The sequence below is a fragment of the Electrophorus electricus genome, chromosome 20 (genome assembly GCF_041902795.1).
Source record: "Electrophorus electricus isolate QZ-2024a chromosome 20, ASM4190279v1, whole genome shotgun sequence".
NCBI classification, from domain to species: Eukaryota; Metazoa; Chordata; class Actinopteri; order Gymnotiformes; family Gymnotidae; genus Electrophorus; species Electrophorus electricus.
Window position 1 is genome coordinate 15807501 of NC_137516.1, and position 17500 is coordinate 15825000.

Here is a 17500-nt window from a genome sequence, read left to right on the forward strand (position 1 = left end):
ATTGATGCCCCGGGAAGATTCAGGTGGGCCTGTTCTGCTGTCTGAATTGAGTTAGTTTGATCCTGTTGTTTTGGCGCTCGGTACAACCTGAGTTGTGCAGATAAAGGATGAGTTGATGGTTTGGGATGCCAGAGTGCTGGCTGGAGTCCAAGCCATCTGCTAGCACAAATGCACCACGCGCTCCGTTTTAAGACTTTGCAGCGAGGCCAAAGTGGATACCACTGCTGGAATATCCCAGGCCAAAACAGACAAAAGCAAGAAAGCAAAATCAAATACACACAAACAGTTTTCACTTTCTCCACGAATCGCACTGTTATGTACGAAACAGAATATCTGTCACTCCAGCCTGTTTGTTAGCGTGTGTACTAAACGTTTGTTACGCGTTTAGTAATATTGGCATGTGGCACTTCTCCAGCCATGGCTGAGCAGCTATTTATCCTGACTGCCTTCAGACTCGGAGATTCTCAATCCAGAGCGATTACTTATCCTGACTGTCTGCAGACTCACAGATTCTCTATCCAGAAAACACGTCATTGATCAAAATGACTTGCCCTTTTGCTTTTGAAAAAGACATACACACATGCCCGCACACGCACACACACACACACACACACACACACACACACACACACACACACACACACACACACACACACACACACACGCACCCACACACACACTCCTCCCCCAGAAGCTCCAGGGGCTCTGCAAGACCCAGCGTCGGCCTGATGTTGAACGTGTGGCCACTTTTCCATGGTGTGTGTAATTGATCAGGCTTTGTGCTCGCTCCGCCAAACGCCGGCACTCAGCAGGTCCCGCTGAGGCGTGCCAGGGAGCCAGCAACCGTCACGTTCGCTCCATTTCCTCTCAGCACCTCCGGCCACCATCTTTACCGCAGCTCAGGAGCGTCTTCGAACCGCTCCCGCGCTTGCTCCGGGCGCATCCACCGCGATGCCTCCGGGAACGCTACCCCGAGCCGCATCGCTAGGTCACCAGCCAGACACACACCTACTCCCCCCGTCCTAGACGGGGGTGTCTAGAAATATGGAGCGGAGTGCCCCTCGGGGGGGACGAGGTCACGTGCCGGCCTTTTCACTATTGCTGGAACGCTTCCAGAAGTCCTGGGCTTCAGTCCTAATCCATCCCACTAATCAGCTCCACTGGTCCAGTTTTCCTAACTCCGCTCCACAGTTTCTTCCACTTCCAGCTTCCCACCTGTTCCATCAGCCGTAACCTCTACACCTAAAACCGGGTTGCCAGTCGGCAGCCAGGACCTGCCAGGTGCTTGCTCCGACAGGGATAAAGATTTATACAACTAGGACCTACATTTTTTCGCACTTCTGATCTAAGTACGTCCATTAGCAAGTGCTGGCCACACACTTAACGTGGCTGAATAGAAAGGTAAAAAGGTCGATAAATGAGGTCACGCTAACCACACCCCCAGTAATCTGTCAACCAACATTACCGTTTTTTGGGTCAAGCATTTTTGGGTCAGGCGTTCTTTTATTTGCTTACTTTTGTGTGTCTGTGGCGTCTGCTGTACCCCACAGACGGATCGGGGTCTTACCGGTTTTATCCGAGTTGCACAGCAGTGTCTCTTTCTCAGCTCTCAAGCCCGGGCTGGGCCCATGCTTCATCCACGTGGCTATGGTGAACTGGTCCGTTAGGTTCTGAGGCACCACGCGCTCCGGGATGTTGGCAGCCTGCCGGCCGTCGAAACGGAAGATTAGGTCGCTGTCCCGCCCGCTGTCCGTCAACAGAGACGCCGTCCAGTTGGTGGAAGAGCTGGGGACCGGGAGAAGATCCATGCTCCCTGAAGCAGCACCTGCAAAAGCAACCAAGATAAATGAGCACTGAAGGTCGGCATAGCAGCATAATCGCATAAAACATAAGGGAGTCGACACACGGAGAAACGGATATAAATAGAAATGCCTCAAAAACAAATGGTTAAACAACATCTATTCAGTATATTAGGAGGCAAAGATGGAAAGATGTCATTATATTCTTTTTCTAGTCTCAGTTAAGGCTTTAGAAATACAGTGTTTGGGACAAGCTGCCAGTCAAAGAACGATGACAGGCTGATAGACAAAATTGTAGGCAAGATGAGAGGGGTGTATGCAAAAACATTCAAATATTGTGTGAAAAACCTTCAAATATTTAATTGGCAGAAGGGATTCGCATTTAGCAATGGCTCAGAACTGATATAAACTAGTTTTTAAAAGCCCAGTCAAAAAATGATCAATTTAAGAGGTAAGTCGAAATAACACCAAGCGAAGCCCAAGTTATTATCTGTGCCTTTAAAATAATTAGTGGGGTCAATAATGATGGCATCTGTTTTTCAGCATCGCATTTAGCATGTGAAAGTATTTTGACATTCACAATTTGACATTCTTCAGGCAATCAAAGAGAGATTTAAAGAATGACACAGCAGGAGAGTGTCATCTGCAGGAACAACAATAGGGAAATCATTCCTGAAAAAACAGCACCCAGCGGAAAATAGAATTGGGCCTAAAATGGAACCATCAAGCATTCTACGTGTGATGGGTGCTGGCATTGAAACAAAATCCCATATCTTAACAGATAAGAGGAAAAATGGTTCAGTGCAGCACCCTAAATGCAAACCACTTGCTTGGGACAATCTAGAAGAACAAATTATGTGAAACCATATAACAGCAGCTCCATGGAAGTGTTGTTTCCACATTTTAGCAAAAAACAATACATTATAGCACATCTTAAGGAGAGTAAACTATGAGCCCTAAAACCAGAATGTCCAAAATATTATTTTCACTTAAAACTATGAAAGACTATTCAAGACTATTCTCTGTCCTGGCTCCTTGATGCTGGAATGAACTTCCGCTTGCTGTCCAGATAGCAGAGTCCCTTGCAGGCTTCAAACAGATTGAACACCCATCTATTTGTGAAATATTTAAATGATCACTGACCCTATGTTGACTAACTAAAACTCTAGCCCTTATTGTAGGGTATTGTTTATTGCATGTTGACTGCTCGTATGTTGACGAACTCTATTACGTAATGTTTATTGTGCTGATTGTTGTCTGAGATAGAGCTTAATGTATTTTGCACTGATCCCTGTGTTTCTACAGTATTCTAGATCACTGGTATGTTGGACTCTAACCTACAGTACTGTACTAGGATGTACTCTATGAGTAAATGACAAAGCACTTTGTAAGTCGCTCCAGATAAGGGCGTCTGCTAAATGTCATAAATGTAAATGTAAATCTTTACACAAACGCAAAAATTGAAAATATTATAGCTAACAACTGACAGATGATACCAAGTCAAGGCCAATGTGTATAGGAAACATTTCAATGGTTTTCCTTGATAAATAAAAGAATAAGTAAATAAATAAAGCATATTTTACTGTGTCTTTGTGAAATGTATCTGTCTAAAGTTAGGTATGGCAGCAATATGAATCTTGATGAAAAAATATGAGCCTCTGTCATTAAAGTTTTCATGAAAACATTTCGAAGAGCTAAGCTGTCACTCTGCTGTGTGGCTTCATTAACTCATCCCATACGTTAAAGAATATCGATGTGCACATTTTACCTCACACACTCAATCAGAACGCGTGCTACTGCTGTTTCATTTACAGATCCACAAACATGCTCAAACATGATCAAATTGGCCTGTCTTGTTCTTTTCGAATGGTGAAACACACATACACACACACACACACACACACACACACACACACACACACACGGCAAACCCCAACCTTAGGGCCAAGAAAATTGATTCCTGCAGCGTATCCAACCTTCACCTAAATAAATATATCAGAATATCAAAAGTCTCAGTAACTTCAAAGTCCGAGCACAGGGGAAACAGCAGGTAATAAACCCCAGTCTTTACAGCACTGGCTGTGGGGAGGGGAGCAGAGGGGGGAGGGGAGGAGCGGAGGGGAAGGGGAGCGGAGGGGAGGAGGGGAGCGGAAGGGGAGCAGAGGGGGGAGGGGAGGAGGGGAGCGGAGGAGAGCAGAGGGAGGAGGGGAGCAGAGGGGGAGGGGAGCAGAGGGGGGAGGGGAGGAGGGGAGCAGAGGGGGAGGGGGCGGAAGAGGAGCGGAGGGGAGGAGGGGAGCGGAAGGTGGAGGGGAGGAGGGAAGCGGAGGGGGAGGGGAGCGGAGGGGAGCAGGGGGGAGGGGAGCGGAGGGGAGCGGAGAGGGAGCAGAGGGGGGAGGGGAGGAGGGGAGCGGAAGGTGGAGGGGAGGAGGGAAGCGGAGGGGGAGGGGAGCGGAGGGGAGCAGGGGGGAGGGGAGCGGAGGGGAGCGGAGAGGGAAGGGGAGCGGAGGGGGAGGGGAGCGGGGGGACCCTCCGACTATAGCGAGGTGTGTAGCTGTCTTTGCATCACGAGCCCACGTGCTCGGTCTTCCGGAGTGGAGTGGTAAGATAACGAATCTCCCCAACCACGCCAGACCCCCCCCCCCACCCCACCATGCCCCCCCCACCCCACCAATTGGAGGTGACAGGACGGCAAGCACAGAGGGACAGAATGAGTGATGAGGCGCCCAGTGAGAGAGAGAGAGAGAGAGAGAGAGAGAGAGAGAGAGAGAGAGAGAGAACGGTAGCAGCAACACTGCACTTCAATTATACAATATTTATTCATGTCAATCAATAAAGGGCTATAAATGCACCCGCCAGTCTTTGAGCGAGTGCGGGAGCCACGTTTTGCCACGATCCATTCCTCCGAAATACCACGGAGAGACGAGTCAATGAAAGTCCGCTTTATTCGCCGGCTCTTACTGCCTTTTTTCCTCCTTCTCGAGGCACCTTAGGCCTTGACGGCGACCCTCGTCTTCTTTTCATCAAACTTTCACATCGACCCGTCTGGCCCCAAGCAGCGAGGGGAAGAATGACAGCAACACCAGCAGCAACGACAACCCCCCCCACCACGCTCTTTCAGCTCCTCCCCCAATTGCGATGTGGCTTTCCGCTCACGTTCGCTCGCATTTCTCCGGAACGCCACGTGCGGTCAATCTGACGGAATTAGGTACAGGAGACACGGGAACGGGGGGCGTGTTGGGGGCGCGCTGGGGCGGAGCAGCCCTCCAACCCGGCCGCGAAAAAGCAGCTGTAATTTGCTGTTATTGCATATTATTGCATATTAGATAATGATTACTGGAGTTTAAGGTGGGAGAGGGGAAGCCTCTGAATGGCTAAGCAGGAAGGCAGAAGCAAGTGGCTGTAAAAGAGGCTTTTTTGCATTTAGATGAGAGGATCACAGAAGCTTCGCAGCCCATAATTCAAAGCGCTTAAAGAGTCAGGCCGGGGCTCAACCAATAAACACTCATTGTCACATATTGTGCGGTCCGACGACTCCGGCGCCTCGCGCTCGCCAAATGGGAGGGAGGACCTAAAAGGGGGCGAACTGGGGGGGTAGATAAAAAGCCCTCGACGTGCTTAACGCATGGCAGCTGCAGTCATCATTCAGCCCCTTAACTCATCCGCTTTCATTCGGCCTCCATAACAAAGATTTATAAGATGGGAAAAGCTTCAACTTCAACTTCAATCTCAAGGACTTTTTTATTAAACTGACAGGACAAACCCACAGGGGCCAGACTGTGGAGAGCAGGAAATCAGTGTCTTTGGAGCGCATCGTGCCCACGTTGGTAGGGGCGGGGGGGGGGGGGGCATCTGATGCGTGCATTACCATGAAATATACAAGAGCCATATGGACTCTGAACACCGGAGGAATTCTCACACCAGTTCCTCTGTTGTACTCCATATAGTGGACCATTTAGGAATATTCGAGAATACAAATAATGGAACATTCGATACAATATATGAAATAAATATTTTATTTGCATTTGAGAGTTGTTTCCTTTCTTATTTGTGTAATTACATTTAAACCATTTTAGATTTAAACACAAACCTGAGGGATAATGGCTGGGAAAAAAAAGGTGAAAAAGATGTAGAATAAATAAACCTTCACTCATAATTAACGTGCAACCTAAATCATGAATGCACTCAGCGTCTAACGTGATGTATCATCAAGAGAAACAGAATATCAAATACAGACTGAAGATCCATCTATTTGTAAAATATTTAAATGACCTCTGACCCTGCTCCTATGTTGGCTAACTGAAATTCTAGTCCTTATTGCAGGGTTTTGTTTATTGTACTGATGCTAACTAACTCTAGTACTTATTGTAAGGTTTTGTTTACTGCACTGATTGTTGTCTGAGATAGAGCTTAATGTATTTTGCACTGATCCCTGTGTTTCTACAGTATTCTAGATCACTGGTATCTTGGACTCTAACCTACAGTACTGTACTAGGATGTACTCTATGAGTAAATGACAAAGCACTTTGTAAGTCGCTCCAGATAAGAACGTCTGCTAAATGCCGTAAATGTAAATGTAAATATATTGGTGTGAGAAATATGATTTGGAGGGATGTGGTTTTAGCCACATCCCTGGATCATTAAAACAATATTATTGGTTAGAATGAATACAAGAAATTTCAACGTGAACTAATGGGGTAAAAAATGTTTTACTTCAGGTGGTTATTCAGTGAGAAGGCTTTGAAGACTAGCTCTCCCTTAGGACAAACCCACTCACTACAGGCCCCACCCTCTCGCTGCTGACCCAACCCTCTCACAGCAAACTCCACCCACTCACCATAGACCCAACCCACTCACTACAGGCCCCACCCACTCACCACTGTCCCAACCCTCTCACAGCAAACTCCACCCACTCACCATAGACCCAACCCACTCACTACAGGCCCCACCCTCTCGCTGCTGACCCAACCCTCTCACAGCAAACTCCACCCACTCACCATAGACCCAACCCACTCACTACAGGCCCCACCCACTCACCACTGTCCCAACCCTCTCACAGCAAACTCCATCCACTCACCATAGACCCAACCCACTCACTACAGGCCCCACCCACTCACCACAGACCAAGCCCACTTACTGGAGGCCCCACCCACTCAACACAGAACCATCCCACTCGATACAGGCCCACCACTCACCACAGAACCATCCCATGCGATACATGCCCACCACTCACCACAGAACCATCCCACGCGATACAGGCCCACCACTCACCACAGAACCATCCCACGCGATACAGGCCCACCACTCACCACAGAACCATCCCACGCGATACAGGCCCACCACTCACCACAGAACCATCCCACGCGATACAGGCCCACCACTCACCACAGAACCATCCCACGCGATACAGGCCCACCACTCACCACAGAACCATCCCACTCGATACAGGCCCACCACTCACCACAGAACCATCCCATGCGATACAGGCCCACCACTCACCACAGAACCATCCCACTCGATACAGGCCCACCACTCACCACAGAACCATCCCACGCGATACAGGCCCACCACTCACCACAGAACCATCCCACTCGATACAGGCCCACCACTCACCACAGAACCATCCCACTCGATACAGGCCCACCACTCACCACAGAACCCTCCCACTCGATACAGGCCCACCACTCACCACAGAACCATCCCACTCGATACAGGCCCACCACTCACCACAGAACCCTCCCATGCGATACAGGCCCACCACTCACCACAGAACCCTCCCACTCGATACAGGCCCACCACTCACCACAGAACCATCCCACGCGATACAGGCCCACCACTCACCACAGAACCCTCCCATGCGATACAGGCCCACCACTCACCACAGAACCATCCCACGCGATACAGGCCCACCACTCACCACAGAACCATCCCACTCGATACAGGCCCACCACTCACCACAGAACCATCCCACGCGATACAGGCCCACCACTCACCACAGAACCATCCCACGCGATACATGCCCACCACTCACCACAGAACCATCCCACGCGATACAGGCCCCACCACTCACCACAGAACCATCCCACGCGATACAGGCCCACCACTCACCACAGAACCATCCCACGCGATACAGGCCCACCACTCACCACAGAACCCTCCCACTCGATACAGGCCCACCACTCACCACAGAACCATCCCATGCGATACAGGCCCACCACTCACCACAGAACCATCCCACGCGATACAGGCCCACCACTCACCACAGAACCCTCCCACTCGATACAGGCCCACCACTCACCACAGAGCTTCTGCAAGGACTTTTCTGAGTAGGTTTCTCTGTCGCAGCCCTTTCCAATGTGACGGGTCTGCAGTTCCACTGTGACCCGAACCGAGGACAGGGGCCCGTCACACGTTTCAAGGTGCATCATGGGAAAGAGCTGCTTGCTGCCTGTGCCGGGGTCATAGTCCACTCGCTTGCTCCATCCTGAGGAGAAACACACACGATTTGCAGTTTTATTACCGTTTATAAGGTTAATGCAGATACTGAAATAGTTCATGCATACTTTTCCTTGTTTATACAAGAAACTAAGGCTGTGAAAATTAATGAGTTAATTTATGTTTATTAACTAAAGAGCTTTATGTGCAAAAAATTAATGTGCAGTTATCAGATATGCTATTCCTACTGTTTGTAACAATACTGGGAAAAAAGTCCTAATTTACTTTAAATCTTTTACATAAATATAAAAACCAGAATATCAGCTTTTGAAATATGCGTTTCTCCAAAGGAAAGATTAATATTGGAAGGACCCCACTTTACAGACAGCAACTCTTCTGGCCTCCAGGGGTAGCAATAATATCGCATTAAAACACAGTATGTAATAGGTGACCCATCGACTATATGGGTGTGTAAAAACGTGCCCCGCTCTAAAGCTAGCATTTCTATTTCTTTTCTGTGATTATGTCCCCATGATTATGTCAGACACTCAGAATTTCTGGAGTAGCCAGTTTCATCTGTAACTTGGAGACCTTTTTCTCGAAACTGACTGAAGGAGTTGCAGACATCGACAATCAACCATCCAAACAGCGAATTTCTGCCATTGAGGTCAGTACTGCTACACTATACAGAAAAGCAGACCAGCTACAGGCTAAGCTGGTGATTTAGAAAACAGTCATATTCATAAAAACCTGCGAACTGTGGCCCTTTCCGAAAACATTGACGACATCACCCTGCTTATATAAGTTTTTACAGAATGCGAAGCCAACTTTTCTGGGTCTGCCGGCCAATACCGGACTGCTAGTTAAGGGCCTGGAGGACTTGTGTCTCCAATGCAACTCAAAACAAGACTTTTGTGGATTGTACTAGTGTGGTTCTTGTGACATGCAGACAAGTAATCAATTCTGGGCACAGGAACAAAGAAATGGGATATCTTTCACAACAGTTTTCATCTGTCCTGCAGGAACGCTGTCAGACTGAGGTGATGGACAGGATGCTTCTGTCTTCTGACTCCACATGCTTGTTCTCGAACTTGTGACCCGTACATTGGTGCTGTTCTTGTCCAGGGGTATTATTGACCAGCATGGGTGGTTTTGAAGTTGAACTTTTTCCTGATGTTATTGTTTTATTTATTTATTCATTTTTGCAATGTAACCTTAGGGCTACACACCATTCTGGTCATTTTTAAGTTAATACCGAACAGCGACTTCAATTTCATTCTATTATACATGTCGATATTGCTTTATGAGTTCTTTTAAACTTGTTTCATGGAACATAAAAGGGCATAAGGCACATTGTTAAAAGGGGAAAAAAAGGTTTTTAACGTTATTAAAAAAAAAAGGTATCATTTTCCTTGCTGCAAAAAACTCCCCTTAAAACTTGGGAAAGATCGGGAAGTTTATTCTTCCTCTTTTAAGTCCATTAAACGAGGTACAGCTATAGTCATAAATAAAAACAGCCCCTGTGTTCTCATAAAGGACGAAAATGACCCTGAAGGGAGAAATACTTCAGTCATGGGCCTTATTCTCGGTCAGCACCTTGACATTCTATACATATATGTCCCAAATGTAGGTCTCATGCAGTGCTTTTATTTTGTCAGCACTGGTACGGGATTTGTAGTGGACAATTTCAGCTTTGTAACAGATTCTGTTTGGACGCGTCATCTTTAGCACTGATGACAACTTCAAAATCATCTCATACTTTCGAGTTCTCATGTCGTAATTTGGGTATTGTGGACGGGCAGAGAGAATTACACCCCACTTACAAAGATTACGCGTTATATTCTAATCCTGAATAAAGAGTATCCCGATTGGATGACTTTCCCATGTCTTTCAGCCTTATAGGTATAGTCAGAGCCTGCTGTATTCTCAGATCAAAGCCCAGGGAATGTGGAGGTCGATGTTGATATGACTGTCCCAGGAACAGCTCGGTGGAGACTAAATGCTTCACTAATAAATATGGACTCATTCGGCTCCTTCACTCAAGACAAAATATCCCAAAACTCCCTACATACAAAAATATTGTCGCAAAAAAAAGACTTATCGTCTGATCATGTAGATCAACATCATAAACATACTCCAGTTGAAAGCAACTTGTTAACAAATACAAAATTTCTTATTAACTTATTAACAAATACAAAATTAAAAGTACATATGGAATATGCACATCATACAAAAACAAAAATATTGTGAATTGGAGATCAAGCTAGCGCTTCACGTATCAGTTGAAACCAGTGCAAAATATAAGCTCTATTACGGAAATAAAAATGCCATCTCTTTTGATTAATAACACATTCTGAGATTTTTATAAATCACTTTACACCCTGGACTCTTTACATCTCTGGCTCAGATGACGACATCTCTGCTCATTTGGTTGGCTTTGCCTAGCAGTTAGTTCTGAGGGAGATCGTAATATTTTGAATGCCCCTTTCTCCCAGAGAGGTGTGGATGGCAGTTAAATAAATGCCTTCTGGCCAAGATGTATATCTTTCAGATATTTTACAAAGCATCGTGGACTGAGCTCAGTACCACACCCGTACCTGCTATCAGTGAAATGTCAAACTATAAAATAACACCAGAGATGTGGGAAATGGCTTTGGTTAGTTTGTTATTAAAAAGTGGAAAGAATTATTTGGACTGCTCGTCGGACCGGCTACAAAAACCTGGCCAAATCAAGACACGACTCAGATGGCTTGTGCTGTATTTTAAATATGTAGGATTACCTAACTAAGACCAAAGTTCCTGTAGGTCCCGATACAGAAAAGGCATTTGATAGAGTGTTCTGTTTGTTTTAGAAAATATTAACTTAGGCCAAAAGTCATCAAGCTTTTATATTCTAGTTCTTTAGCTTTTATCAGTACAAAAAGTCTGTTTCTGACAAATTTCTAGTTGGCAAGGGTTAACGCCCAGGGAGTCTGTTACCTCCTCTGTACACCTTAGAACTGCTGGCTGTAACTGTCAGAACAAATATCGTTGTTATGGGCGAGGAGGTAGTGACAGAACACGGGCATTTATTGAGCACGCAACAAAAACAGCACAAAGAGCAACATTGAGCGATAACAAGACAAAAACGCAATATGATAGAAAAAGCGAGACAAAATAAGACAAAACATGATGAACGGAAACAGGATTTAACACCAAAAAAGACAGGAACTAACACAGAGACGTACATGCATGAGGTAATGGGGACCAAAACTTGGAACAGGTGCAATGAATGACTTGCAAATGAGAGGGGCGTGGCCATAAGACACACACACACTTACGTACACACACACACACACCAGGATCAGAGATGCACACGAAAGTCATGTGCCTATGTGAGAGACTACGTGGGCTTGGGGGGAGGAGTCGAGGAGGTGGAGGTGACAATCATATCAGATGTATCTGTAAACGGGGAGGACCACTGTATTTCTGTATCAGATGTATCTGTAAACGGGGAGGACCACTGTATTTCTGTATCAGATGTATCTGTAAACAGGGAGGACCACTGTATTTCTGTATCAGATGTATCTGTAAACGGGGAGGACCACTGTATTTCTGTATCAGATGTATCTGTAAACGGGGAGGACCACTGTATTTCTGTATCAGATGTCTCTATAAATGGGGAGGACCACTGTACTTCAATATATTTCTGTATTTAATGATGATGTATGATGTAGTGTAGTAGAGGGATCCATGGACTTTAATACCAGCCATTTTATATGTGATAACTAACCACAGTAAACTCGAGGGTTACAAATAGTAATTAACTTAATAAGCTCTCCAAATGCAGTAATAAATAATTCAAATGACATTGATTTTAAATATTCCCGAATATTTAATACCTCTAACCTCTATAATTCATTCAGGGAAAATTACCCTCCACTGACAGAAAAATAAAATACTAAAACAAGATATGGCCAGTTATTCTGCTTTACCTACTTAATGTTTTTTGGGCCTGAATTAACAAAGTACATACTTCCTCATTTGAATAATTTCTTCAAATTCTTTCATGTCCTTTATCTTCTGTTTTTTAAAGACTTAATATGCCCATTCAAGATAAATTCTGAACAATAAAAAACAAGAATGAAGCTCCTCAAAAGGTTCAAACGTGAAGAATTGGGCGGAGCCTCAGCTACGCCACTTCACTATCGGTCTGGCCTAAACCAGCGCACGATGGGCAGCTTCCAGAACAGATACGATTAATTGTGGACTAGTGTGGAATCCCTGGCATGTTGACCAAGTTTCAAAGGTATAATCTGTATCCGACATATTTCGAGTGTCAAACACATTGGTCTGGGGAAACGTAAAGACACGTTGAAGTGTTCCAACCAGTCTGTGTGTGTGGTTTCCAGTCTGCCCCTCACCCAGACCAGGGCTGTTGCCTGAGAGCGTTGAACTGCTGACTGCAGAAAACAGTTACACCTTTTTCATATTTGTTTATTGATGACCAGCTAAAAGGCCATTTTGGCAGAGCCAATAATGAGTTTTACAACTAAGGCATTTATTTGAGTCCCGAAGGAAACTGGAAAAATAGATTAGAAATGGAGCTTCGAAGTCTAGTAGAGTGCATGATGTCTCTGATCTGAAGGGAAAGATCTGACACTTTTGAGTAGAGATGCTTCATACCAGGATGATGTGCTGAGGGTGTGTTTGGGGTGTCTTTTAATCACAAGGATTTACTTCATATATTGTATTCACACTTTCCCAAAGTGCATTTCATTTACTCTGCATAAAGTTTTTAAATCCCTTTATATTTATATATTTATTTAATGTCTGTGTATCTTCACCTCTAATGTGTGCTTTAAATGTGAGGTTATGGGCTCTGTAATGCAATGCTGTGGAACTGTGGCGAGATTTAACATTTTTTGAAAAGGGGTCCCCGCAAGATATTTTGCCAAAGAGTTTGGTTTGTCCAGTGTTTCTTTGCAGAATGTATATTCTGACACTACCTATGCACTAAACATTCTTACATTCATCTGTCTTTAAGCTGCCCACACTGCTAGATCTGCTCACTTCTAGATCCCACACTGCTAGATCTGTTAACTTCGAGATCCCACACTGCTATATCTGACCACTTCTAGATCCCACACTGCTAGATCTGACCACTTCTAGATCCCACACTGCTAAATCTGCTCACTTCTAGATCCCACACTGCTAGATCTGCTCACTTCAAGATCCCACACTGTTAGATCTGACCACTTCTAGATCCCACACGGCTAGATCTGCTCACTTCGAGATCCCACACTGCTAGATCTGACCACTTCTAGATCTGCTCACTTCTAGATCCCACACTGCTAGATCTGCCCACTTCTAGATCCCACACTGCTAAATCTGCTCACTTCTAGATTTGCTCACTTCTAGATCCCACACTGCTAGATCTGCTTACTTCTAGATCCCACACTGCTAAATCTGACCACTTCTAGATAACAGACTGCTAGATCTGCTCACTCCTAGATCCCAGACTGCTAGATCTGCTCACTTCCAGAACCAGGAGGCGGGTGGAGAAAATCACAGCAGACCCTTCACACACATTCTCATTCTGATATCTAACCAGAAAATTAATATTATTATTACGGGCTAAGGGTGAAGGGTCCTCATTGAAGATGTGGGTCACACATAAAGTCAGTTCATAACTCTTAGAAAATTAAATATATGATTTGCATAAAAAATCCACTACATACTGAAACCTTTCCAGATAGCTATTTTTGGAAAAGGTAATGTGAGTAATGTAGCACGTGTTGTCTGAAGTTCTTAATTATGTTTTCTTGTTTTATATATATATATATATATATATATATATATATATATATATATATATATATATATATATATATATATATATATATATATAATTTTGTTTATATATATATATATATATATATATATATATATATATATATAAACAAAATATATATATATATATATATATATATATATATATATATATATATATATATATATATATATATATATATATATATATATATATATATATATATATATATGTATGTATGTATATATATATAATTTTGGACCAGACCTAATCCTAAACACAGAACCAGAGGTTCCGGCTCCCAGGTCTTCTCATGCTCTCATATTCAGTATTTTGGATGCTCTTAAAATGAGAGATTTCCTGCCCGCCATTTCTCTAAATGAAATCCTATTACCTTTTTTTCATCCGGAATGAAATGGAGAGACAACACGGTAGAATGGGTCTCCATGTTTTTCTTCTTTCAAATAAGAATCAGCTTGCCCTGCCCAAAGCGATGGAAATCACCTACCATCCCGCGGATTCTGTACGCTGTGGACCAGACAGACGAACCAGCAAGACGCACTGTGTCCAAAGAGCCGTGACACACTCATCGGAACGGACCACCACGTGTTCGCGGGTTGGGCTACTCCTTTCGGAAGAGGAAAAATCTTTCCTGATTAACTAGGAAAGGGCAGTGGCAGGAGATCAGGATCACCCCGCTCGACAGCCGAAGAAGCTTGCGAGCTCGGGGCGAAGATTAACATTAAAGTGAAACATTAAACATTCATAGCTTATTCACAGATGCCACACAGTGTCGCAGGAATTCCAAAGCACCAGGGAGTTAGATAATGCATTAAATATCCGCGTATCTCCCTGCGATGCTCGTCAAAACAATGAGGCCGTGGGCGGCGTGCGTTGCGGGATTATGCAAGGGTGACTCTGCAGCCCACTCTCTGTCAGGTGGGCAGGAAATGAGGTCGCCCGCTGTTGGCTCCCCTCCCGCGCCTTAAAAACGCTTCATGGACTGATCGCAGTCACGGCGCTAATTATACGGCCGAGCTCCGCGTCCTCAAGGAAATGAGGGTTAAACATGCAATCATCCCACAAGCATTTGGGAATAATACGCTGTTGCTTGCTCATAGCAAAAATACTGAAGGCTGCCGTGGCTTCAGGGCTTATCAGAGGGGTTGTTTCTCCGGTACGGCGCATTTAATAGGGGTGGTAGAATGTCAGTTTTCAGCTAAAGGAGGGGAATATCATTTCGGAAGATGAGAAAGGCAAGTTCCCACTGGTGCTGAATTTGGGAGTGGATTCTTCACGGAGTGGTAAGGTGCTGTTCTCCCGGCAGAGGGGGGTTGCGGACAGGGAAAGGAGGCAGGAGGGATGGATGGATGGGGAGATGAACGCGGATGGATGTGGATCAACCACGGAGCGGGAGAGTGGCTGGCCGATCACACGTGCGCGCGCCGGAGCAGGAGGCGTTCCAGCCTCGTCTCTCGCTCGGCCCGTTCCCGGGCCGTCAGCGCTGTCACTCAGGACCGCGCTTCCGCCTCAGCTCCGCCTGCGCACGTGTGACAACGTGGCAGGTGCACTCTGCAAGGCAACGGCTGCTCGCTCCACCGCACCTGGCCACCTGCCAGTGCTTGTCAACACACCTTTAAGCAGCTATCATGGACTGTGCCGAAACCAGCACCTAGCAGGGCTTTGGAAAGTACCGGAAAAACCAGGAGAAGCTAGCAGGGCAGAGAGAGAGAGAGAGAGAGAGAGAGAGAGAGAGAGAGAGAGAGAGAGAGTGGATGTGAAAGAGAAATATTTGACTAGATTAGGTCCAGACCTGCACATGACCATTTTGTGGGAAGTCCTGATTTACTATCCACAGGAATGGGGATGTGCTTGGCGCGCCTCGACACTGTGTCACACGGAAGGGTTGAGGATTTGCAAGATTTGCGGTTAATGCGCTTGAGGGTGACATTTTGGGATGTTCAGAGAGGGAATTGCCCTTTTCCATGATAAGGCCCTGACCACCTCCCCCTACAAACACACACACACACACACACACACACACACACACACACACACACACACACACACACAAAAACGTACGTACACACACACGCGCGCGCGCGCACGCGCCTAAATCCATCACTCCTTTCTCCGATGTCTCCAGACAAAAATGAGGCACCAGCACCCCTTTAATTGCACCCCTTTAATTCCATGGCAACACTGGATGCAAAGGAGTTCAAGTGTCACTTTGACAGTCACTTGGAACAGGAACAGGCGCGTGGAGGACGCGTGACGTTTGGAAGGACGCTGTGAACACAGATTAGCAGGCCAGTGAAGTACTGAGAAGTCCTTTTAAATGCATGATACGCAAAGGTGCGCGTTACGCAAACCAAACCCGGAATGCAATTTGCATGAGATTGGAGCCCGGTTAGAAACGTCGTACGGAGATTATCAGCGTCACGCTACAGGCCCCTCTCTCTTTCTCCCGCTGTGCCGAGAAAACTATGAGGTCATTTATTGAGATTCTTACTAAACATAAAGGAAGTTATGAAGCCATTCCTGTCCTCTCATTTCGCATTTGGCAAAAGGGAAAAGTGAATGTGACTAATTTCTACGTCTAATCAGGCTACTGAAACGGCAGGTGCACAAGAGCAGCTGAAGCCGTGTGGTTCAGCCTGCCACGGTCATACGGTAGTCGCCGTGCTATGCAGCCATTAGCCATGACGCCCTTCACCTTAGTCAGACGTTTCAGAACGCTGATATTTCTAAGACAGGAAAGTACGGGAGGTGAAGGCATATTCCGATTCCCAGGCAGCACTCTACGCTTGCAGACATCGGAGCGAGGTTTAAACGCGCAACGTTTGGCAACAACACGATTCCGACCGCAACCGGTGGACCGGCGCCATTACATTGGCAAAACACGACGGACAAAACGAGAAATTGTGAAGAATGATGGATTATGGAATTTACGGCATCCCATGTGGTTGTAGAAATCCCTGGCAATGACCTCAGCGGGGTTACCGGTGGGAGCCAACAGGAGCTATGGGCCATGGAGCGCCAGGAGTCGTCGGGCCGCTATCCAGGAGCAGCATGTGTGCTAAGTGCCCCCCTACCGTCACGATCAGAACGATGGAAGAAAGAGAAAGAGAGAGGGAGAAAGAGATTAAATATCACCCCCAAGGGAGAGGAGTGGAGAGGCATCGATCTCTGGAGTGGAGATCACGGAACGCCTCGGCCACGGACAATAACGCGGTCCGGCCTCTTATCACGAGGCCACGCAAGAAGAGAGACCACGGCCGGCGCTAGGAGGAGGGTCTGGGAGGTAACAGAGGAAGGACACAGCCCACCCACCCTGCCATCCGGGCTTGCACACAGGCTTGACGTCGATGTGGACGGCCACGCTCTCCGTCGCCCTCTTCTGGCCGCAGTCGTAGGCGGTCACCAGGATCTTGTAGTGCTGCTGCCTGTCGTAGCT

The 17500-nt window shown here is 46.1% G+C and overlaps 1 protein-coding gene across 1 annotated transcript in view; it reads right to left on the minus strand.

Moving 5' to 3' along the window:
* Positions 1-17500, minus strand: part of clstn2a (calsyntenin 2a) — a 151534-nt gene that overhangs the window by 33397 nt on the left and 100637 nt on the right. The window contains exons 5-7 of the mRNA XM_035536004.2: positions 17377-17500; positions 8095-8280; positions 1568-1825 (exon numbers count right to left, since the gene is read on the minus strand). The exon at positions 17377-17500 is cut by the window's right edge and continues 26 nt beyond it. Coding sequence (XP_035391897.1) covers positions 1568-1825; positions 8095-8280; positions 17377-17500 — 568 coding nt within the window. The remainder of the gene's footprint in view (positions 1-1567; positions 1826-8094; positions 8281-17376) is intronic.